The following is a 25,695-nucleotide window of genomic DNA, read 5'->3' on the forward strand; positions in this document are numbered from 1 at the left end:
AGTTGTGGCTTCCAACACAGCAACTCGTAAGCCCCTACTACTGAGTTCCTTTTTTTCAGTCAGAATCAGATGAACTCCACTAGCTTTTAGACCAGGGGCTTACTAAGAAGGTATAGCAAGAACAGTTACACAACCCCAACCCCAGCTTCTCAGAGTCTGTTTCCTTATCTGAAATGAAGGCTTTAGTACTTCATTACATACCACATGGGGTTATTGAGAGGAAAACCATTTGTAAGCTTAAAAGTACATAAACGTGAACCACTATTATCACTCCTGGCTCTGCCACGAATTTGCGGGGTGGATTTTGGACAGGAAACAATCTTTTGTATCCCAGTCATCTAACTTGTCAAAAGGGCATTAATAATATTTGTCGTGTCAAGCTCAGAGAGGTAGCATGAGAATCAAATGAGATACTATGCCATTAAAAAATTTAACGTAAGGCATAATTATTATTCTTAGTTGAAAGTTCTTATTTTCTGTATTAAAACCACTTATCTTCTGGGTTCAAATTTGGGTAGTTAATATGTTCAATGTACTTTTTTTTTGTTAAAATGACACTAGCTATCTACATACAATCAGACTACAGACTGGACAGAACAAACTTTAATGCACATTTGATAAAAACAAAAGAAGGCGAAGAGTAGGCTTCTGTGGATTTTGTATAGAAGAGACAATATCTCTACCATGCCCAAGTCTCTATCAGCCATCATCTCTCCTGATCTCTAGCCTCAAATCTCCAATTGCCTGCCAAATACTACCTCAATCTCCAACCGACATTTCAAATCCAATGTGTTGAAAAGAGAACTATTTATCTAGTTCTCCTCACATTCCTCCAAAGTGGCTCTTCCTACAAATGTGCCTATTTCTGTGGGAGCATTATAATCCTATCAGTCACCCGGGTTCTTTAACCTTGAGGTCATCCTTTCTCACTTAACCCCTACATCCCACCAGTTGTCAAATCTAATCTATTCTCCTTCTACTACATATCTCTAAAACAGGTGTCAGCAAACTGGCCTTCTGCCTATTTTTGTAGGCTCCCAACCCCCAACAGGTAACTTTCTTGCATGTCTTCCATCACTCTATGCTGCCCTGGAGCTGGTGGTGGGGCATTAAAGTGGCCCCCAAGAGGAATGCCATGGGGAACTTCTCTGTCCATGTGGTCACGTACTTTTATTAGGGGCTGTCTGTTTTAGACCCAGCACTACATCTGGTAGAATCAGCACATGACAGCCATCCAGCTAATCCAGTTTATGCTAATCTCATTGCACTTCTCTCAGTATTACTACCTGCCCAGCTGTGACTACCAACACCTGTGATCATCCACCTCACCTGGACATATGGCACCACCTTCTTTCTGTTCTTTTCTAACTTCTGGTCCTCTTGACTTCAGGGCCAGTGCTCTATCCACTGCACCACCTAGCTGCCCCTCTTTTCTAACTTCTGGTATCACTCATATGTGAAGGGCAAAGGGCTGCCCAGAAGATCTGGGTGCCCAAAATCAAGGCAAACTGAACTGGGCCAGCCTCATCCTGGCCCTCCCCCACCACTTATGTGCTTCAGGGCTACACTGAGGGCAACCATGCCCTTTGGGCAGGGGGGGTCTGCTGATCATATCTCAGTCTTTGCTGGTGGGTCACAGGTTCTGGCTACAGCAAAGGAAAAGACCCAGACCCTCCCCTCTTTCTACAAGCTGGCACACAGGAACCACAGCACTGCTCCCCCCTCAACCTTACCACTAACTGCAGGGGCTCTCTTGTCCTCTTTCACAGAACATCCCTGGGGGTGGGGGTGTACAGCTTGAGCTGGACATGTTCCCTTCCCCCTCCCTCCCACTCTGGGAAAAGGAGATACTCAGGTCTGGTCTCCACCACTGGCCTGCAGCCTTTTAACTTTTCTCACAATGAAAGAGGTTAGCCATAATCTTCCTCTGGTCACTGGGGGCTTTGGTCTCACCCCAAATCTGCCCTGCTGCTGAAGAGTAGGGAAAACAGGGCCACATCAACAAAATTTATTTACATTTGAAAATAAAGTTGTATTGTATTTAAAAATGTAAAAATGCTTCTTAGTTCACAGGTCATACAAAAATAGGCAGGGGACCAAAGTAGGCTTTGTTGGCAGATCCTTACTGTAAGGCATGGGGCCTTGACCTTGTGTCACAGACTTCTTTGGCAATTCTGGTATTGATCTTTGTTCAGAATAATTTTTTAAATACATAAGATTACAATGAAAACCAATTATATTGAAATAGCAATCAGAACATATTAAAAGGTTAAGAATCCATCCATACTCTCATGAAGCACAGGCTTGCCATCATGTATCATTTGAACTACTACAATTGCTCAACTGGTCTCTCTGTTTCCAGCTCCTCTTTTTCTCCAATCCATCCTCCAAGGAGCTGCTAAAATAAGCTTTCTTTCCTTTTATCTCAAAGCCCCTCAACATCATTCCCAATTTTCCCTTCCTTCACTTTGAGCTCTGGTGGCCCATATCTGTGCCAAGGCCAACTTCTCTACACATCCTATGATCCTGTCTAAGCCTCGCTCATCTCCAGCAGAGGGCCCTCACTGTCCTCCCCTACCCAACCTTCAGTCACTCGCCGTTTGCTGGTTTCCTCTCTGTTGCCTTACGTGCAAGCTCAAGTCTCTTCCATCTTTAAAAACAACAACAAAAACCTTCACTAGATCCCACCATACACTATTTATCCTCCCTTTTCTAAGCTAAACTTCTAGAAAAAATTGTGTATACATGTAGCTTAATTTTCCTCTTTTCCCCACTCTTTCATCTAAGCCGTCTATATAATCTGGCTTCCAACCTCATCATTCAATCATTCAAACAAACCTGCTTTTTTTTTTTTTAAACCAAAGTGATTAGTGATCTACTACTTTGCTAGGTCTGATGGTGTGCTTTCAACCCTCTCTGAAGCATGTGGCACTGTTAGTCACCCTCTCCCTCCTGCTCTTTCCTTTCTGCATTTTCCTGGTATTCCTCTTTCTTCTGGTCTGAGTCTCTCTCCTGCATCCCAAGCCCACATCAAAGATAGATGCATGGATACTTTCCACCCAATGTCCTGTACACAGCTCACATTTAACACATCTCAAACTGAAAAGCAATGGCTTTCTTCCCAAATCTAATGTCCAAAAGAGAACTCATTTACTTTCTTCTTCTGTGAAGTTTGGATTCAAAGGGCTGTACTTGAGGACCTAGAGGGCCACATGTGGCCTTGAGGCTGCAGTTTCTCCACTCCTGTTCTAGGGTAAGAACTGAACTCTTTGGTGATGTAAGAGCATCTACAATTTAGCTCCCACCTACCTTTATCTGTCATAATTTTTACTGTGCTCCTTCACAAATTTTCCATTTAATCTCATTTCTGGAATGCCATCCCTCACTTTTGTGTTTCAGAATCCTTATCTTCATGACTCAGTTCAGTTACCAATTATATATCTTTTAGACTAATAATTTTGGTTTTCCCTTTTCCTTTTCTGACTGGGAAGATTCTTCTACTGGATTGCCAGTCACTATAGTTATTTGTGACTGCCAGCCATGCCACTCACCAATGATGGTTACTTGCGACACGTTCCCCCCATCCCTTCTTCAACATGCAGTATTCCTGTTTCTTTATCACCCTTTCACCTCCTGGAATGGAAGTGGGCAACTCCCTAAGAGTATCGCCATGTTAAAGTGCTTCCCTGGAGGGATACTGACATCAATAATGGGCACTACTCCTGGAAGGGAACCGGTCTCCAGTGCAATCCTCTACAGGGAAATCTTCTTAGTGAAAATGTTTTGGAGTGTCCCACCCCACCAAGAATATCAGATTTCCTTGAGGCAAGAATAGAATGGTGATTAGCAGGAGAACTGGATTTCTTACCTCATCACAAGCCAAGTGAATTCTGAACTAGGTTCAGAGACAAAGAACCATGAGTTAGACAGTTACAGGGTAAAATGAACTTTAAAGGACCAATTAAAAGATGATACAGAATCAATGATTACTTCACCTCCCCAGCCCCGGTCCCCCTCCCCCCTCCAACTGTCACTCTTCTCTCCTTCCATTTACCTTACCTTGTATCATACTAATTTTGTACATGTTATTGCATACATGCCCCAGGAGATTATAATAAGCTCCCTGAAGCAAGGAACATTTCAATATTGGCCTTGTATGCCTAACCTCTAGAACAGAGTAGTAGACACTTAATAAATGAGTGGTAAATGATTTGGTCATATAACTGACAGATGACGAGAGAATATGAGATTCCATTTTCTGATTTTAAAAAAGAGCATTTGACTCAGCAGCACAAAGTATAGCTTTAAGGGGTCTATTAAAGCAAGATGGCTTCCACTTACAAAATATGGTACAAAACAGATGCCACTATGTTGATAACTTTGTTCAATAATCTGCTGAGTATTGACAAAGCAAGTTGTAAACAGACCTGCTCACCTAATGTGTTCCTTAGGGTCACCTACAACATTTTTCAAAAAAGGCATGTGTCAGGGACAATAGAAACCACAATCATTCCATGCCTTCTTGACTAACAATGTAGAAATCCCATGACAACATGGTGGTCTAACAGTGGAAAGTAAAGGGAAATAAAACACATCAAACTATGTAAAACAGATGGTCTCATTCACTGTTGTGACAACTACTTGTCCTCAAATAAGATACACCTGAAGTAGTCTAAATGACTACCTCAACCCTGCAGTTTTGTCTAAAACACCCTCTTTTTCACATTTCCTCTTGTCTCCTGCCCTTGAGCAGGAAATGTCTTCTCATTCTGTTAACAAACCTTGCCAGCTGAATGGCAAACATTCCCCTAGTGTCTCCCTTTTCTCTATTGAATGATTCTCCTTTTTCTACCACTCTCTCTTCTGTGAAAGGTGTAACTTATCTAGCCTAAATTACCTAAGAATGTTGCTGATTGGCTGTGTATTCTAAGTAGGCCTGAAAAATCATAAAAATGAAATCCGAAGCTGCAATCAGCAGTTTCTTTAGCATGCTAAGAAATATTTTTGCTTTCTGACTGGCCTCCTATCTTTGACCTGAATCAACAGAGCCCAGCCAACCAGGGTGCCTCTTCAAATAGGTCTCATTTTTTCAAGGTTCTCTAAATAGCGCTATTTGCAGGTCACACCACACTAATTTCATCAAAACCCTAGAACACTAAGCTTCTTCCTGAAAGACTGATTTAACCATCCACATGGGGAAAACAAAACAAAAACCCATGTGCTATCCAAATTAAAACATGCAGCTGCACATTTCATTGGGGTGTGCACTCAAGAAACTTTTTTAAACAAACACTTATTGAATATTCAATCATAATAGGCATTATTCATCAAACAAACAAAAAAATCCCCTGAAAGGAACAATTAAACTTTGCAGAGGACTCCTTTTCAAACCTGACTTTATCCTTGGATTCAACCTCACCATCATAATCCTCTCCCCATTCCCAGCTCATCACCAGGTAACTCATCTTCATAGATATCAGCATTGTTACTTACACCTCTAAGTACCCTCGGCTGCCCCTCTGATTGCAGGGTGGAGCAAAACCAACAAAGCCTCCATTGAAAGAGGGCACATAGGTCCAGCCAACTCTTCCTTTCCCACAAACTGTAATCCTTGGATCCAAATCCACCATCAACATGCCCCTGCAGCAGGGACCTTTCCCCTCTTCCCACCACCCTGGTACAGCTTCCTTTTACGTGATGTCTTCCCTCACTGGGTTGTAAGCTCCTTGGGGGCAGGGACTATCTTTATTTGTATCACCACTGCCGAGCACAGGGTCTAACATATATTAGGTATTTAATAAACATTTATTGTTTTGTATCTTCTTGGCTAAAAAAGTATCCCTCTAGTCTTGTCACTTGCCACAAAAAGGCATGTGACAAGCGTATAAAGACTGGTAACTAGAGGAGCCATCTTTTAAAAAGGGAGCTTTTAAACTCTTTTTCCTTCCTTGCCCCCAATAATGAGAAAGAGCCCGAGAAGACCAAGTGGCCAGAGCAGTCAAAAGGGGGAAGAAATGCCTGCTTAGCTGGTGTTTCCCTGAAGCAGCTGCAGCCAGCTGAAGGCCTGTGCACTGACCCTAGGCTCTACAAAGCAGAAGCACTACTGCAACACACAAGGCATCTCTGAAGATCCTTTGCAATCACAGAGGGACTTTAGCCCATGGGGTGAGTGAGTCACCTGAGGCCCCTCCTTCCCCTATTAGAACTCTTTGGAAGTGGGTAGGGCTTGGAATGGGAAGAGGTCTGCAAGGGCTTGGGAGTGACCAGGTTCTCCTCCCAGGGTTCCCATTAGACAGGGAAATGGCTTGACAGGTCCAAGTTCTGAGTTGCACTCATATTCTTTTGTCACTCCTTTTCTTGCCAGTTAAACTCAGCTTTGAAGTTAAAATCTGAAGGAGATGATCTGCTGGGGCCTCTACTCCCTCTTCTCAGATCGTGGCAGTCTGGCTTCCCCCTCATCCCTCAACTGAAAGTGCTCTCACCAGCGTTAGCCATGATCTCGCAAGTGCCAGATTCAACGGGGTTTTCTCCCTTCTCATCCTCCTTCAGCTCTTTGCAGCCTTTGACCGTCCTCTCATTTTCTGTGACACAGGCGGCTGCTCCTCCAGCCTCTCTGGCTGGATCTAATCCACGGCACTCTGGGTGTGGCTGTTCTGTACTGGGCCCTCTTCTCTTGTCTCTATACTCTCATTTGGTGAGATCATAAGCTCTATATAGATCATTCCCATACTTATCCAGGCCTAGTTCTCTCCCCAGTTCTGCTCCAGCTTTCACAATGCCTCCAGGACATTTCAAACCGCCTGTCCTACAGGCCCCTCAAATTCAACATGTCCAAAACACAGCCCATGACCTTTCCCCCTCAAACTCTTCCCCTTATCCGTAATTACTCTGTTACAGTCCAGGGCACCACCATCCTCCCAATCTTCCAATACCTTGGTGTTATCTCAACTCCTCTCTCGTGTTCACCCTATATATCTAATCATTTGCCAAATCTTTTAATTTCTCTCTACAAAAAGTGTAGGTCTGACTATGTAACCCCTCACTAAGAAACCATAGTGGCTCCCTATTGCCTCCAGGATCATGAACAAAGTCCTTTGTTTGGCATTTAAAGTTCTTCATAGACTGGCCCCTTCTCAACCTTCACAACTTTCTTCTATTCTACTCCCCAACACAATTTAGAAAGCATTTATTAAGCGCCCATTTTTCCATTTCTACTTTTGCTCCACCCCTCCTAAATTCCATTCTTACCCCAACCTCTAATTGGGGTATAACACCTGCTGCGGCCTGAGAACCCTACATTTAAATCGATCCAACTTAATTCGATACTGTACGCTGCCTTGTGTTGCTTGCCCTCTTGTCCGCTGACACTCACTCATCTCCAAAGGCCAGCTGGGTTACTTACATCATTCTCCGGGTTTGCTCCTGTGCATGTGCTGTTGAACCCTCTGGAGAAAGCACACATTTCTCCCTCTCATGTATTCCTTGGCCTCGACAAACTGGCCTGCTCGCTGTTCCTCAACACTCTATCTCCTGCCTCTCTGGGCTTGTGCACAAGCTGTTTCCCCTGTCCAGAACATACTACCTCCTCATTCCCATCTTTTACAATTTCTTATTTCATTCAATCAAAACTCATTCTCACTGCCACCTCCTACAGGAAGCCTATCTAGACTGCCAGAGTTGCTAGTGTTTCTCCCCCTTAAATCACTGCATGCATGTTGATTCTATTAAACAGAAAACAAGTTCTTCCTCTGAAAGCAGGAACTTTCATTTTTTGCCTTATGGTGCCCACCTAGCACATAATAAATGCTGTTTAATGCTGAATGGCTCAATGGAGAGAGTGCCATGCCTGGAGTCAGGAAGATTTGAGTTCAAATCTAGCCTCAGCTACTAACTGCGAGACCCAGGGCAAGTCACTTTACCTGTTTGCCATAATCCACTGGAGAGGAAAATGGTTAGTATCTTTGCCACTCCAGTATCTTTTCAAGAAAATTCCATGGACAGTATTTGCATGCTATGGTCCACGACTGAACAGCAACAAAGCTGAATGGCTGTTTTCTCCCATTAGAGTTCCTAAGAGCACAGACCGTATTGTTCATTCCTTCTCTCTCTCCCCTGTTTTGAGCACAGACCATCATCATTTCATGGGATTCAAGTTAATTTAGTAGAACATTGGATGCCTACTATGTGTCAGGCACTGGAGATACCAAGACCAAAAAAACCAAACCAAACCAAACTTCTAAACCTCAACAATTACAGTATCTGTCTTCGGGAGCCTCTATTTTATTAGGTCATAAAATCATAAGATTCAGAACTGGAAGGTGAGGGCCTTAGAAGTCATCAGGTCAACTCCCCCACTTTACATAAGAGGAAATCGAGGCCCAGAAGCAGTTGGCCCAAATTTACACAGGCACAGAGTGGCATTAAGTGCATAATAAATGCTTCTGGTTCACTGCGGGATCAGTTAGTCAACAAGTATTTACGAAGCATTTAAACCACAGTCATGGGACCACGTACACACCGAGAACTGGAAGGGGGCACTGGACGCCATCGAATCCAACCCCATCCTCTTACAGAGACCCAGGAAGGGTGGGGGAGCCAGTGACTAGCAGGGATGGGGCTCGAACCCTGGTCCTCGAAATCCTTCTCTTTCCTTCTTCCCAGGCTACTTCTCTCTCCGAGGCCCCAATTTTCCTTCTTTGACTCCCCCTTTTCTAAGGTTCAGCTAGAACACACAAAGACCGCTGTGCATGGACTCCCACCCCTCTTTTTTTCCAAGTTCTGGGACACAGGAGAAGGTCGGAAGTCATCCAGCTGTGTGGGAGGTGCTGGGAGGAAGCTGGGGGTCGCGGGGTGACGCTCAGGCGAACAGCTGGCACACGGGAGGGGAAAGGGCAGTGAGCGCGCACGCGCAGAACCTCCACGTTCGCAACGGCCTCCAGACAGCCCCTCCCCCCCACCAGTCCTCCTCCTCTTCCCTTGGTCCGTTATTAGAATAATGCCCACGCTCGACCGCTTCTCCTCCTACCTGCACTAGGCCGCTGTCGGAGCAGCAGCGGCCCTCCGGAGCTCGGCAAGTGGCCATGGCTCGGCTCAGCTCAGCCACACCGCACGACCTCCTACAGGAACCTTTCCTGACAGATCAGGCAGAGCGGCGGTCAGCTTGGGGGGCGGGGTCTGGGGGGGCGGGACTCCGCGGTGAGCGGGCCAATCCGGCGTGAGCTCAGTCGGCGAGGCGGACAGCTCTGAGGACCCTGGAGGACTCCCGCCCGCCCACCCGCAAAGATGGCGGCCTCCTTGCGGCTCGGCTGCGGCCGCCGGGCGCTGCGCTACCTCCTGGGCTCGGCGAGTGGCGGGTGGGCGGAGGCCGGCGTGACCTCGCTTGGCCGCGGCGTGGGCTGCCGGGGGCTCCATGGCACGGCGTGGCTGTGGGGTGAGTGCTGAGGAGAACAGGATGGATCAGCCCGGTCTCGGCGCAGGGCCCCGGGGGGGAGGCGGAGCGGGCCGGGCCGGGCCGGACCGGTTGAGGCCACCCGGATCTGGGGGCGAGGGCCGGCCTCCTCTCCCCATCCTGAGGGCGAAGCTGACCCGAGAACCGCAGCCTGGGCGGCGTGGAGCCGGAGGCGACCATAGAGGTCACCGAGGCCAGGCCCCGCACCCCCTGCTCCCAATCGCTGCTATTAACGACCTTCCTGCTGTTTCACCGGAAGGGGTCCGGAAATCCTGAGTTTAAATGTTACCTCCCCCCTTTGTCTAAGCGTGTGACCCCTGGCAAGTTACGCAGTCTGTGCGCCCCGGTTTCCTTGTCTGTAGAATGGGTCAGTATGGATGCTCATCAATAGTAGGGTTGTTGTGAAGGTCAAATGAGATTACATTTGTAAAGTGCTTTGCAAATCTTAAAGCATTATATAAATCCATTGGCCTGCTACGTGCCAGGCACTCTGCTAAGCGCTGGGGATGCAAATTATAAAAAGAAAGACAGTCCCTGCTCTCAAGGAACTTGAAGTCCAAAGGGTAGTTACTGCTACTACCACCAGCAGCAGGACCACCATCACCACCACCACCATCATCATCCACTCCTATTTAAGAAAAAAACAGAAAACCTACTGCTGTTATTAACGCTATTACTGTCGTTCCCTGATGCCCCAGTTTCAGAAGGAAAAAAGAAAAACAGTCCTTATTTTAAAAATGTATGCAGTCAAGCAAATCATTCCACTTTGGCTTTGTATAAAAAATGTTTATCTCGCTCTGTTCATCAGGAAGTGAGCAGCACGCTTCCTAGGTCCTCTAGAATCAATGCCGTTGTCCAGGACACCAGTTATGAAATTTGCACTGTGTGCCAGGGTGCCTGGTAGATATTTTATATGTAATTGGGGCACAAACGTAAGCAAAGAAGAAGGACATCAAGGGGAGATGGGAAGGATCGGGGTGGAGAGAGAAGTGGCTGGCCTGGGTACTTCCTCGAAATGGAGGTTCTGGGAAGAACTCGCCAATGTGGGGAGAGGGAGCTGAAAGACAGGGGGGTCTTCCAGGGTGAGAAGGTGCCTAAGGCTTGGATCAGGGAGGGGCAGAGAAAAGGGAAAGATGGTTGGCCTGGGCATTTCCTCAAAATGGTGTGATGGCTTACCTAGAGAGAGGGTCAAAACTGGTTGCTAGAAGTCCTTTTCTCACTTTCATGGGATGCTTAAGAAGTTCTTATGAATGGTGTAGCTTTTTTGCTGGGTGTCTTGTGGAACCATGAATCTACATCCTATTTGTCCTTGGCTCCTGATGTAGACATTGCCACAGAACGATGAGGGGTTGGGGTGGGGAGGGAAGATGTTAAGACACTAATGGATAGTGGAAGAACAGTTCTGCAAATTGTTATGATTCTGCTCGATTCAGCCAGCATCAGTCCGGTCCAGTCAGTTCACACACACACACACACACACACACACACACACACACACACACTCACTCACTCACTCACTCACTCACTCATCACTCACTCACTTTGTATATCTTGTGCCCCAGAACTTTTACTATTATGGGGCAATCAGGGTTCAGTGACTTGCCCAGAGTTAAACAGCTACTAAGTGTCAAGTGTCTCAGCCTAGATTTGAACTCAGGTCCACCTGACTCCAGGGCTGGTGCTCTATCCTCTGTGCCACCCAGCTACCCCTCTTTAGCATTTTAAGCCTCACAAAGCATGGTCTTCTCAGCAGCTAGTTGGAGGCTGCTGGGGCAATGGACAGAGCAGGCTTTGGAGACTGACAGATCTGAGCATTTGGTGCATACTGGCTATCATTTAAGCTTTGTTAGGGCCCCACGTAACTCTTGACTATAACTTTCAGAGCAGGTGCTGATCTGCATTTGGTAGAGGAGGTTCACTTGTAGGGAGTCCCTACACCAATAAAATCCTAGATCCAGACCACATTTCTTCTTTACTTGTCTTTTTGCGTGTTGTTTTCCTGTAGGTTGTGTAAGCTCCTTGCGGGGGGGGGGCACAGCTCTTGTTACCCATCTTTGTGGCTCTAGTACAAAACCCAGGCCTTGGCATCCTGTAGGCTTTTAATAAATGCTTGTTGAATTGAACAACCCTGTGGGTAGGTAGGGTAATATTCTTTCCATTTTACTGATGAGTAAACTGAAGCACAGAAAGGAACTTGAGGTTATATAGTTAATAGGTGTCAGAGTCAAGATTCAGACGTTGGCCTCCTGAGTGCCAGGCCAGCAGTCTTAAAATGAAGATGTAATAGAAACTTAACTTTGAAGTTAATACCTTTGGGGTTATGGTAACGTCTTTGAGACTTATGTGGGCCTTTATATTTCATTTTATGAGTATAGGAAGAAGGGAGCCAGAAGTTAATGGATAATTGTTATTATTTTAAATGTAACCTGCTCCTTTTACCTTGGTGTTTTGAAACAGGGTGATTGGGAAATGTAACCCATTAGTCAGGTAAGGATAGACACAGTGGCTGTATTCATGGATCTGTTGGTCACTCTTAAGTTTCTCAGTCTTCATCTTCTTTCTCCATGGCCTGTTTAAGAAGGGACCCAGTTTAGTCAACCTGCATCATTTGTTTTAGAAAAAATTAAACACTGGTGTTGGTGGACAGAGCTAATAGGATGGATTCTGGCGTTTCTTTCTCTGTAAGCTCCCAGAGTGGCTGTCCTTGAACTTAGGATTCAGTAAAAGACACATATGCCTCAGATGTGCTCTTTGTTTGACCGATAAAGGGGGTGTTTTTATTCTTCTAAGATGTTCTCAAACTACCCCACATGATTAAGGATAAGAATCAGGCTTGTGATTTCATTGCTATAGGAACATGAAGAGCCTTTTCCCCAGTGTGGGTCAGCACTTTGGCTACTTGAGTGCAGTTCGTATGCATGGTTATTAACTTCCTGAACAATTTTGGGAGGGGATATTCTTATATATTGCAGTCAAATCTGTGGGAGCATTCCTGCTTCTCACGAGAACAAAATGCTAACCAGAAATTGTGCCACCATCATCCTAGAACCCCTTAAGGCCGAAAGAACTCCTTAGACTACACTTTAATTGTGTGCATCCACTTTTTTGATGGAAGGAGGTTGCTTTCGTGCTTGTGTGAGCCTTGCAAACTCTAAGTAGAATTCATTGCTGGGAAGTCTCACCCCACTCAGATTTGAATTCCTTGGGCTCCAATATTAATACATGTACACACATACAATTTTGATTAATAGATACATGCATGTATAAATTATAATACATAGACACATGCACCATTTTAGCCAGGTCAACCAGAGAAATTTAATATTGGATTATGTAGCCATCTCAGCCTTCATTTCCTCTGTTTAATCATAAATTTGGAGCTGGAAGGGGTCTTAGAAGTCAGAGTCAAAGTCCCCCTCCCATGCCTTCCCTCCGGCTTTCCGGGTGAGGCAGCTGCCTGAATTGGGCCCATGTGCACAGCTGAGTCTGAGGCATGATTAAGGCCTGGTCATCCTGACTCCAGGTCTAGTGATCTACCCGTGCCACACGGCCTCACCTGGAAGACTAAGGAGAGAAAAGCATGTTCTTGTTTACTCAGAGCCTGCCTAATTGCTAGTTTCTACATTTCAGAAGAATCTACTGTAGATCCAAGATTAGTATCAGAAGATAGATGTCTTTGTGGATTGGGGCCTGGAAGACCTTGCTTTAAAGACTTCCTGATGGAGCTTGAGACTATGTGTGCCCCAGGCTGCTCCTGTGATTATCTGCCAAGGACTGGGACTCTGGGGACCCCAAGCGGTAGTACAGGCAGCTTGGTGTCAGGGCCCATGAGGAAGCCTGGACTTTGAATCCTGGGCCAGCCCCTGACCCTTTTTCAGCCTTAGTTTCCTCATCTGTAGAAGGGTCATTAATAATAGTGCCTACTTCACAGGGTTGGGAGGATTAAATCGAAGAATACATGTAAAACGCCTTACACACATTAAAGCACTGTATATTTAGTATGTTTAGTACATTTAGCTAGTATGCTGAAGAAAGCCCAGATTTTTCTCATCAACTAATATTTACTAACAAAAGACTAATCTCAAGGCAGCTTTGGGGACACAAAATAGCAATGACACCCCCTACCGCCCCCGATGTTTAAGGAAATCACCATCTCCTTCCACCCCACCCGTCCTTCTCCCCTCCCTTCTTACCATCTTCCCTTTCTTCAATTCCCTTCTCCTTCAGTGGTGTAGACTGGGAGGGGCTCTGGGGGTCAGAAATAGATGCTCCAGTCCAGCTCTGGACACTTGTTGGCAGGATGGCCAGGTCACTTCTCTTTGCTTCAGTTTCTCATCTCTAAAATGGGTTGATTGGACTGAGGTTTCCAGGTTTTCTTTTGGCTCAAACATACTATAGTTCTGTAAGATTGATGTGGAATTATTAATAACAACTGTTTTAGTCCCACTCAAGAAACATAGATGATAGATAGCCATCCTTGATTTGATATCTTAAGAATAAGTCTTTTCTAGTAATACTTTAAGTTAAGCTATCAGTGGATTCTTATTTGGTACATGAAAATCCTGAGTACTACTTTAAAACAGTTCTTTGAACTGAGAAGACTTACATTAAAACAAACAAACAATTGTTTTCTCTAGAGGTTAACCGTTTGCCTTATTTACTTTCCTCAAGAGCTCACTTTTTTGAGTATTAGGGGTCTTTGCTCTTAAAGCATTGACTTAAAAATTTCCATTTACTTCTGCTTTTTTTCAGCTAACCTGCAGATGGCAGAAGGGGTTTATTTTTATTGTTATTTTAACAATTCAGTTTTATTTAATGTGTTCTTGTGTTGAAGGTAGGTGATTAAGTGAGCTACATTCTCCCATAATCATTGTAGAAGATGCAAGTTAATGGTGAGATGGGAGCTAAGCTGAAAAAGCTTTGGTGATTTACTTTTGGATTGGTCTGTCTTCATTTCATGGTTCTTGTGTTCTTGGATTACAGTCGAGAAACTGAGACTTAAGCATGAAACACAAGCAGTACCATATGTCAGCTGCTGAATTTCCTTAATTATATTTGTCAGAGTAATGAAGCTTAGATCTGCTTCACATTAACTGCAAAGTTGTTTGTTTTGCATTTATATTTTAACAGGATGTTAATATAGGAATCTTTTTTGGTCTTGAAACCCTTCGGTGTCATTGTGACTAAGCACAAGCCTTAGAGATTAGATATAGCCCTTAGGCCTGGAGTGTTAATTGTCTGGAGGACAGAAATCTGTTCTAGGGGAAATGAAGTTTGGGTGTTCTATTTGAAACTGACTGGAAACTCTCACTTTGGAAATTCACAGATAGCTTTTGGAAAGAATGCAGGAGTATCCCCAAAGCTGTAAAGCTCCATGGCCATTCAGCCTCTTGACTTACAGCCTGTACTTGTAGCATTGTGGCAGATGAAACAACAGCACAGACTCAGCAAAGAGACTTCATCTGTTAAACCTGTCCTACACGGCCTTCAGTTGAATAACACAGTTGAATAGCACTGTTTGGGTAGCTCCTCTGGCTTTCATGTCTTCGCTGTTGAACCTTATTAGTGATGGCAGTGGTTTTCTTTATGCATAAGCTACCGCACACCAAAATTAGGTAGGTTATATACAACTTTAAAGAATATTTTTGAGCATCTTCTTTTGGCTGTCTTGAAGTCCAGTTCCATCTCTCTTGCTAGCTGTGTGTAAAAGGAGCCAGACACTTAGAATGATGATGAAATCCTTATGTTCTGCTCTAGCCCCAACTTTGTATGGATTATAATTGAATGGGAGGGAGAAACCACATCTCCCCCTATGCCCCCTAAGTTTGAACAAAAACAATTAGTGGAAGATGTAATTGGTGCCACATTTAGCAGTGACAGTTAAGCAGGAGGGAGCTTAAAAAGCACTGCTTAATGGCGTGGAGAAAGGGGACCAAATTTTATTTTGAATAGTGAAACCAAATAATGTTGAGTATGATTTAAACTCTAGGGAAGCCTGAAAAGTTCATCTCCTCTGAATATGGTTTACTTGTACTGCTAAGGGAGAGAAATTAATAGTATATGTTGCGCTTTGACAATGCTAGTACCAAGATTACATAATTTTCATATTAGAAAAATACATTTTGGCAAAAGAATTTTGTATAATCAGCCAATTGAAAAAAAAAGTTCATATGAGAGGCCTGCTGTAGTTAACAGATTACTTTTTACCTGGCATTATAATTCTGAGATGCAGTTCTTAAGAGGTATTAGGCAGATGTGTTTTCTCTAGGCAATTTTACTAACTATAAAAAAACTCATGTAATTTATCAAAAGGCAATCTTTCCATTTCCTCTCTTTGAATTCTGACACTCTTCAGTTTTAAAAGGAGGACAATGATGATCTATTATGGGATTTAAAATTTTCATTGCTGGTGAATTCAGAGAAGCAATTTCAGTTCATCCATGAAGGATGGCCACATGAGGAATGGTTATGCTCTTTTTTATTAAATAAAAATGAAAATTATTTGGGACTGACGAATGGTTAAATTGAAAACCCATATACTCAACAGTAGTAAATTAAAAGTCTCAATATAGTTCTCAATGTCAGCAGTAATGGAAGTAGGAAAGGCTTAGGGAGACTTACAGAGACAGAAACATTTAAGTATAAGTTATAGCAGGTAAAACAAAATTATGAAAATATTTGAGAGACTTAGGTGTTGAGGTGTTGAGGGCATCAGCTTTGAACATATTTGGCATAAACTAGAAGGCAGATGTAAAAACCACAGCCTTAATTGAAAAAAAATCTACCAGTTTTGAAATCTTATGACCTGGATTCTAATTCTGACTCTGCCCTTCTTCAGATGGGGGGGCTTGGTCTAGGCCTGTGCCTCTCTTTAGTCTCCTTTTAAAGGGCCGTCATCCTTGACTCACTCCCTGTGCCTGTGTACTGCAGGGTCCCAACTTCTTGTCTTTCTTTGTATCTAGTTCCTGCCTTTCCTGAATCGTAGACAGCTCAAACTCATTCTGTCCAAAACAGAACTGATTTTCTTTCTCTCCAAACCCTTTTTCCAATTTCCCTGTTGTGGGCGAAGACTCTGTCATGTTCCTGGTCACCCTTCTTTAGCTGATCCCTCTCTCTGTCTCTCTCACCCCTCCCATCCAGTCAGCTGTGAGACCTTATCAGTTCTCCCGCCGTGATGTGTCTCCTGTATTTTCCCTGTTCCTCCATTGATGCCTCTTTCCCTGATCAGGCCCTCTTCACTTCATGCTTGGATGGTTGTCGTGGCTTCCTAATTGTTCCCTCTGACTCCCACTGCTTTCTTCTTTAATACACTTCTCTTAAAGCTTAGCGCTGACTTGTTAAAGAAACTCAGCAGTTCCCTAATGACTTGAGGATAAAGCTTCTTTGTTCTCTGGCTCTAGTCTGTCTTTTTTTTAGGGTGTTTGAACATTACTTTGCTTCATTCACTTACAGGTTATAAGCAGCCTGGCGTGCTTGCTGTTTCGCATATGTAGCAAATCAATTCCATCTCTGTGCCCTTGCGTAGGATGTCCTCCATGCCTGGAATGTGCCCTTTCCACAGCTCTGTCTTATGGGCCTCCCCATCCTTTCTTCAAAGGTCAGCTCAGATACTGCCTCCTGAGGGACAGGATCTGATCTCCATTTCCCCACCCATCCCCACACCTGGCTGCTAGTTCTTTCCACCCCCTAGACTGAACTGTGTATATTTTGTGTTTATTTCTCCCCCCCTCCCAATATAATGGAAGTCCCTCCAGGGCAGTGTGGTACTGTGGGAAGGTCACTTGGCTTAGAGGAAAGGACCTACTTTCTAATCCTTGTGTGACCTTATGCTAGGCCCTTAAGCTCTCTGACCCTTGGTTTTGTTATCTATAAATCAAGATGTTTGGGTGGAATGAAATGAATGACTAAAAATTCACTTATTAAGCACCTTAGCCATGTGGTGGGCCCTGTGCTAAGCACTGAGGATCCATACCTGGGTGAGCCAGGCAGCCCCTGCTCTCCAGAAGCTTCCATTTTAATAGAAGGCTGCATGCACATTTAGGGGGACAGGAGTTGGCAGGGCAGGTGATATGGCCGGGAAATAGACATTGGGCCTGGGAATGCTTATGAGAGAAGAGGAGAGCTCAGAGTCCTCGTGGCTGGCTCTCTCCAATGTCGTCAGAGATATTCTCTTCCGGCTGTGTCAGCAGGGCCCTTTGGCTCTTTTGTTTGTGTTTTTGTGTCCCTGGTGCCATAATAGGCACTTAATAAATGATGGTCGAATAAATGTGGAGAACTGACAGTTCCTGTGAGAACTGGTTCTTCAGAAACAGCTGCCTGCCCTGCTGCTTGTGGCCTCCTTGTGCATTCGCTGTCTGTGATGTCAATGGCATGAGTGGCCATGGAGTAAACACTCCCGCAGGCAGAAATGAAAGACTTCTGAAATGCAGACAAAGAGACTGTGCTGAAAGGTGATTGAGGGGCCACCAAGAACATTTGCATACTGCCGGAAAGTGGTTGGACTTTGAAGAGGAAGTGCCCAGTTGATCCATATCTGCAGGGAAACCTAACCAGATCTTCAGGTCATGGCATCCTAGAAGTAGAGCTGGAAACGACCTTGGAGGTCATCAAGATTGACCACCTGATTTTATAGGTGGGGAAACTGAGACTCCCCAAAGTTTTAGTGACTTTTACCATGTAACAGGATTTTACTGTGAAACATTTGTTTTTCACTCATCAAAATCATGTCATAACTTTGCTAGCACTTTAAAGTTCCCGAGTGTCTTCTTCATAGCAGCCTTGTTACCTAAGCATTGTGCCCATGTTATCCCTGTTTTACAGATGATGAAACTGAGCTAACAGAGATTAAGGGATTTACTCAAGGCCATCCAACTAATCAGACTCAGAGTGAGTTCCTTTTGGACTCATACAGTCTCTTTATACCATACTGCTTTCTGTTTTTACACACAGCTATGCTGAAAAAGAATATATACATACATATATTCGGACTCAATTTCTAGTTTTGTTTTTGTCACGGACTTTGGTTTACCCAAGTGAGTAATAATAAAAAAACAAAAAACAATACCTTTGGTCTCCTGCTAGTCTTCTTTTTTAAAAGTATAACATGATCAATTCTATGAGAAATTTTAAGTTCTAAATGAATCAGTCCATAATTAGTCTATCACTTTGTGTACCTAGAACAGACAGTCTGAAAAGGTACAAGTTGGCCCCAGAATTAAACCAAGGAAGGAGAGCAGGGAAGATTACCTTTAAGGAATTTAGAGTTCCTCTGATTCCCCCTTGATGTTCCTGGAAACAGGAACATAGTTCGTCTGAGCAGGATGCAATGTGTAAACAATGAGGAATTTTAAAGTGTTGCCATCTGGGAAATGTATGATAGGAAAAGAAGATAAATTTGTCATGTGTCAAGGGTGGGGAGTAAGAGATCAACAGCCCCAGTACTTCTCAGATGTTCTTGCCATTTCACGAGAAAGCAAGGAAGGCCCTCATGGAGATGGATCCATTTCATTGGTATAGAGAGTGTAGCTCCCTCTACCCATGCAGATCTTACCTGCTCCTCAACTTAGAGTTTTAGAAAGATGCCTGGGCACTTAGGGTTAAGTGACTTACCCACTGTCATTTAGCCAGTACATGTCAGGCAGTACTTGAACCCAGGTTTTCTTCATTTTTAAACCTTACTCTGTGTCTACTATACTCCTTCCTATACACTATTCATTTCAAAATTAAACACCTGTTATGAGTATGGCACTGTACTAAAATGGTTTTTGAAGAATCTGAAGAATTTTTCTGTATGTGTGCTATTTACTGGCTGCTTGGTGTTGTTGAGAGCTGTCTCCACCTCTTTTCTCCTCTAGAATTATGAGGTTCTCTTTCTTAACTAAATCCTTAACTTCAGATGGGGAGAATTAGATGTGAATTTGAATCTAAGTTTTAGGATGTACACATTTAGTTACTAATCTTTCCCATTTTTTATTTCAGTTGATCCTATTAAAATTTTAATGCCTTCCTTGTCTCCCACGATGGAAGAAGGAAACATTGTGAAATGGTTGAAAAAGGAAGGTAAGTGGGGTGTGTGTGTGTGTGTGTGTGTGTGTGTGTGTGTGTATTCATTTTGGATTTTTTTGGTTTATGATTAGTTTCAGTCATGGTTGGTGTAAATTAAACTGATGTAAATTGACTTACTTGGTTAGCTTATAAAAAACCAAGTAAAAATTTTCTCATCTTAATTTCACGTTTTTTTTTCTTGAATAGAAAAGTGATATCCTAAGAACGTGTTTCTGTTTTTAGACTTTGGCTTTAGATATTAGTTTCATGATATAAAAGACAACTCCCAGTCTCATTTTCAGGTTTTTTCCTTTTGATCCTTTCATTCACACTGTAACATCTATATTCAACAATAAGCATTTATTCTATGTAAGGCACTAGCTAGGTGTCTGAGATACGAAGATAGAAAGGAAAAACAATTCCTACTCAAGGAGTCGATGCTCTAAATTCGTGTTGACTGATTGACTACTGGGAGGGTACAAAGTATACCCAGATGATTTACTAGAATAATCAAAATCACTTCAAAAGGGAGAGAGAATTAACAGAAGAGGTCACTGAAAGCTCATCTGAGAGACAGCGCAGAAGCTGTGCTTGGTAGGAGGGGAGGTGGAAGGGCCTCTAGGCAGGAGAGAGCGCTGATACCAAAAGCTCTGAGATGGGAGAGGGAGCATTGTATATGGGAACAGAAAATTCAGAAAAGGGGGTCGCATAGGAGATGAGACTGGAAAGGTAGGGAGCAACCACTCTTGATTACTTTTAGTCCACATTTATTAAGCTCTTGTTATGTGTTGGGTACTGAGAATACAAAGATAAAAAAGCAATGGTCCTTGTCCTTAAGGAGGACTAGAAGATAGTGATGCTCTTAGAAGACAAAAGGAAGTTTAGAGGATGAAAAGGAAAAACCAGAGAAATCTGGGAGGACTTTTGTGACTTGATAGAGAGGGAAGTGAGCAGAAGCTGGATAACTGTTTGTACAATGACCATAATATTTACATAGCTACCACTTTTTTCTTTTAAAAAAGTTATATTAAATTTGAAAAAAAAATAGTTTCAGTTCTGATTTCTTTTCCCTTTTACCTGCCCCACCTGTATCCATTGAGAAGGCCACAAATATGAAACTCATTAAACATAGGAAGCCTGCAAAACATATTTCTATATTAGCCATGTTGCGAAAGGGAAAAAAAAAGCAAGCAAAATAAAGAAAGTGGAAGAAAATATGCTTCAATCTGCACTCAGTTCATCAGTTCTTTCTCTGGAGGTGGAGAGCAGTTTTCATCTTGAGTCCTTCAAAATTGTCTTGGATCATTGGCTTGATCAAAGTAACGAAGTTTCACAGTTGATCGTACTTAAAATGATGCTTGCTGTGTTCAGTGATCTTTTGGTTCTTCTCACTTCACTTTGCATTTGGTCATGTAAGTCTTTCTGGGTTTCTCTGAAACCATCCTGCTCCTCATCTCATAGAGCACAGTAGCATTCCATCACAGTCACATACCACAACTTATTCAGCCATTTTCTAATTGATGGTCATCCCCTCAATTTCCAATTCTTTGCCCCTACCAAAAGAGCTGCTATAAATATTTTCATGAGTATAAGTCCTTTTCCTTTTTCCTTAAATTTCTTTGGAATACGGACCTAGTAGTGGTATTGCTGGGTCAGAGGATATATGCAGTTTTGTAGCCCTTTGGGTATGGATCCAAATTGTTCTCTGAAATGGTTGGATCAGTTCACAACTCCACCAGCAGTTCATTAGTGTACCTGTTTTTCCAGCCTTTGTCATCTTTCTTTTCTATCATGTTAGCCAGTCTGATGGGTGTGAGGTTCAGGCCCTCATCATCCCTCTCCTAGACTATTGCATTGACTTCATATTTGGTCTCTTTCTGCTTCACTGCATCTTCCATTTGGTTTCCATCATCATTTTCCATAAGGGAATGTGTGACTGTTTTACTCCTCTGCTACATAAACTCCAGTGGCTGTATTTGGACTGGCTTTCTCTCTGTTCCATCTCCCACCTCCAAATCTTGATACGCTGGCTGTTCCTGGGTCAGAAATGTATTCCCTTTTCACTGTTTCACTAATATTGGCATCTAGGGGATGGCACAGTGCCTGGAGTCAGACATTTACTAGCTGGGTGACCCTGGGCAAGTCACTTAACTTCTTTTTGACTCAGTTTCTCCATCTATAAAATGGGAATGATAACAGCACCTACCTCCCAGGATTGTTGTGAGGAGCAAATAAGATAATATTGTAAGGCACTTAGCAGAATGCCTGGCACATAGGAAATGCTATGTAAATGTTAGTTATGATTACCATTATTTATTGTTATTACCATCTCACAGAGTCGCTACTAAACTCCTTCTTCATTAGCCCAAGCATTTCCTTTGGCATGAATACTTTCCTGATTCCCCCTTTTCCAGTTGACAGTGCCTTCCTTCCCTACTTTGTATCTATTTTGTATTTTTATGCATTTATTTATTTATTCTCTCTCTCTAAATGCACACATACACATTGCCTTCCATTTTAGAACAGAGGTTTTTAATTGGAGTGTGTGAGCTTGGTTTTTTCCCTAATATTTTGATAGCTGTATTTTGGTTTCCCATAGAATCCTAAGTATTTCATGTTATGCATTTTAAAACCTCGTTCTGAGGAGTACATTGGCTTCAGCAGATTGCCCAAGCATTCTGTGATACAAGCAATATTAAGGACCCTTGTTTTAGAATGTAAGTTTCTTCAGGGCAAGGATTGTTTTGTCTTCCGTCTTTTTTTAATCCCTGTACTTGGCAGTTTCTTGTCCTTAGCAGTTGCTTCATAAATCCTTGCTGGTTGCGTGTGCCCAGAGATCACCATTGGCATCATCATGAGGGCACTGGCACATGAGGCAGGTGACCTTCCCTTCCCATGTCTGCAATACTGCTGCTTGTCATCACATCTTCTGAAGAGCAGCTGTGGTAGCCCCCTCCTCGTGGGGCCTTCCACTGATCCAGGCCACCAACCTCAGACGACTGAGTAAGTGGCTTGGGGGCAATTAAGCTTTTGTGAGTTTGTGTCTAAGAACATTTCACCTTCATACATAATATACTCTCTCAGATTCTATTTCTAGGTTTCTCATTTTTGATGAATTATAGAGTTCTGGTTATTTTTGTATTAGATGTGCTGGCCTGGTATTATTCTCAGTTCTCAAGTCATGGTTCAATCACAGAACAGTCTTTTAGAGATAATTGTAAGAAGATTAATTTCACCAAATTTCCAGGCCTAATTAGATATTGCCAAAGAAGATTCCTTGGACTCACATTTGTCTCCTTGTAGCCCACTGTCACTTGACAAATTATTTATATATATGAGAACACGGAGAATATTAAAAGAGTTTGTAGATTTATCACCTCCTCAGGCAGTGTGGTATAATGGAAAAGCCAGTGGCTAGATTTGTTGTAGAGAAGAAATGGGGTCACCTCCTAACTCTGCTGCTCACTACTGTTTGTGTGCCCTTGGGCCATGTTTCCTCACCTGGGAAATGAAGCCCAGGTGATCTCCAAAACCTCTTCTAGTTCCAAATCCAGAATTCTGGTCCATTTTCACATATGAAGTGTGGTGTTTTGTCTTAATTTGGAGGTTTTACAGATATCTTAATCACCAATACTTTCTTCTGAATGTTGCCCTTAAAAAGTCTCATCTCTTTGTAAGGCAGTGCCACTTGGTAGAAGTTTTGCTGATAGTTTAAAGTAGTAGTATTCCCTTTTTCCTGTTGGAATCATGCTTTTAGGCCCACCTGAAGGATGCTATTAGTGTATGGATTTATTGTTTATACAGTTATTTTTTTTTGGAGGGGGGTTTCTTCCATAGGTGAGGAGTATATTTTCTTCATATATAAAATATATAATACTTCACATCAATACATATAAAACATGCATATAAATATATGCATGTTTATGCACACATGCATTCGTTTTAGTTCAAACGTTTGTTAAGTGCATATGATATGTATTGAAAGTATATGTTTCTGCGTGTTCAGGGTTTTATAAATGTAGTATGGTGGTGGTAGTATTCAGTCATTTTGTTGCAGTCTGAGAGGTTCAGAGACCCCTTGAAGACTGTAATACAGAACGAGATTGTCTGGAATGAATTCACAGACTCAAGCATTCTTTGAGTCAAGTTGGCAAAAATTTATTGTTACGCTTTTCAGCGGACAAGGATTCTTAAGGAACCTGTGAGAGACTGAGGATGGAGCTGGGGTTTATATGGAAAAGGGCATGGGAAAGGAATGCCAGGGACACTGATGAGATAATCTAAAGGTCTTTGGGAACTGTGGATGGGACAGTGTAGGGAGTATACCAGACATTGAGGGAGTTGTTAGATGCATGGACCTTGGGGATCTGGTAGGAGGAAGAGTCTTTGGGTCAGCCAGGGACAAAAATCCCTGGGCCAAGCGTCCCTCTCTCTGTCCTGATTAGAGAATGCTCTCTGACAAGAGAAAATTTTCTCACAGGACAGGAGCCTACTAAGAAATTGGGAGGCTTCCAGAGACACGAAGCTAGGGCTGGGGCCTGAGCAGCGCATCACTCTCTCACCCAGCTTTGTGTAACTGTACCAGAGTGTCTTGCTGGGGCCCACTCATGAGTAGTTGTTAGGCACAGTGTCCTTGGGCTGGAGGGAAACTGCCAGGGATAGTGTTTCTGAGGCTAGGGAGAAATTGGGGCCCAAGCACCCCATCAATTTCAGTTGTGTCTGACTCTTTGTGACCCCATTTGGGGTTTTCTTGGCAAAGGTACTGGAGTGGTTTGCCATTTCCTTATTTTAGAGATGAGGAAACTGAGGCAGACAGGGTGAAGTGACTTGCTCAGTGTCACATAGAGCAGAGTTTTCTGACTCCATATCTAGAGCTGTGTACCCTGCACCACCTGGCTGCCTCTAAAATAAAGTGATAGCTCTCTTTTCTTTTTAAAGACTAGGTATAAATCCTTGAGTAGCAGGTATTATAGTTGCAGTCCAATTTTGCTATATTTTGATCACTATACCGAGTCAGAATTTTACACCTGTGTTGAACAGAACAAATCCACATTGGAAAGTGAATGAAGAAATGCTTTGTAGGTTGTAGATTGTGCCTTTTGTCAACAGAACCCCAAATGGGAGTTGGACATGACTGAAGAAGACCTAGCAAACGAAGATGGCATCACAGTTTTGAATTGTCCTGAGAGTGAAATCACATATTCATCTTTGAGATTTCAGATCAGCAGAAGTGTTTCTTCAGGGTGATTTTTTACAGTAATGAAAAGTGGTCACATCTGTCCCGTGGTCTTATATGATGGACTTTGCTGCTGAAGTGCTTACATGAAGTGCTTTTAGTTTTACAGGAAGAAATGACATCGAAATGTTTCTTTCTGTTGAATGATTTTTATTTTATTTTTCCTCATTTCTAATGACAGACATTTCTCCAAGATGGAGCATTTGAGGATGTATCACATGACATGTCCTGACCTCCCATTGAGAAATCCTTGGTATTGACAGAATAATGTGGACAGTGATTAATTGAGACACCCCATTGACAGATTCAGGAGGAATAAATGTTTGTAGCAGTTTGATAACTTCCTCTTGGCTTTGGTTTTTCTTCTTTGCGATATACCTCATACTTTTGGGTTTTGTATTTTTAAGAGGTTATCATTTTAGTGATGATAATATTCTCACAGTGATCATTACAGATATGGCTGTAATAATTGTGGATGGCTATGATCTCCAAAGAATCAAGGTTGTAGATGACCCAAAGCAGAAGTTTTTAACCTTATTTGTGTTCTGGACCTCATGGTCAGTTTGGTGAAGTCTGTGGACAGACCCATGCTCAAAATTGTATTTAAAGTGCATAAAATAAAAGAGATTATGTTTACCTGGAGTTATCAGCACGTTAGGGGGGGAGAACAAGCTCATGGACTCCCTGGCTAAGAACCTCTGACCCAGAGAGTGGTGAAGAGGTGCATGGTGGACTTGTGGGTTGGTATGCTGCACTGTGGACAGTTTGACTAGAAGAGGAAGTGGGCCAATCATGTAATAAAGTAGCAGATCACGAGCCCAAGTGTGTACTTGTGTCTGTGAAATGTTAGAGTAACTAGACAAGGCGTCTCATCTTTGTTGGGGAGATCCTCTCAGGAGGCTAGAGGGAAATGTGCAACAGTCAGACTCGGGGAGAAGGCTCGGGCTGTTTGCCATCTGTTTCTGTA

General features: G+C 43.1%; 2 protein-coding genes across 5 annotated transcripts in view; one reads left to right on the plus strand and one right to left on the minus strand.

Moving 5' to 3' along the window:
• APIP (APAF1 interacting protein) overlaps window positions 1–9,168 on the minus strand; it is a 34,212-nt gene extending 25,044 nt beyond the window's left edge. For 2 of the 4 annotated variants that reach the window (XM_020963843.2, XM_078148337.1), the window contains exon 1: window positions 8,519–8,837. In XM_020963843.2, coding sequence (XP_020819502.1) covers window positions 8,519–8,563 — 45 coding nt within the window. In that variant the 5' untranslated portion in view covers window positions 8,564–8,837. Of the gene's footprint in view, window positions 1–6,482; window positions 6,569–8,518; window positions 8,838–9,025 lie in introns of those variants that run through there. The other 2 variants (XM_020963841.2, XM_020963842.2) reach the window with 2 other exon arrangements.
• A 101-nt stretch (window positions 9,169–9,269) lies between these two features.
• The window catches only part of PDHX (pyruvate dehydrogenase complex component X), a 68,551-nt gene continuing 52,125 nt past the window's right edge, over window positions 9,270–25,695 (plus strand). Inside the window, exons 1-2 of the mRNA XM_020963840.2 lie at window positions 9,270–9,430; window positions 19,427–19,507. Coding sequence (XP_020819499.1) covers window positions 9,283–9,430; window positions 19,427–19,507 — 229 coding nt within the window. The 5' untranslated portion in view covers window positions 9,270–9,282. The remainder of the gene's footprint in view (window positions 9,431–19,426; window positions 19,508–25,695) is intronic.

This window comes from Phascolarctos cinereus, unplaced genomic scaffold (genome assembly GCF_003287225.1).
Source record: "Phascolarctos cinereus isolate Bilbo 61053 unplaced genomic scaffold, phaCin_HiC Scaffold_9;HRSCAF=440, whole genome shotgun sequence".
NCBI lineage: Eukaryota > Metazoa > Chordata > Mammalia > Diprotodontia > Phascolarctidae > Phascolarctos > Phascolarctos cinereus.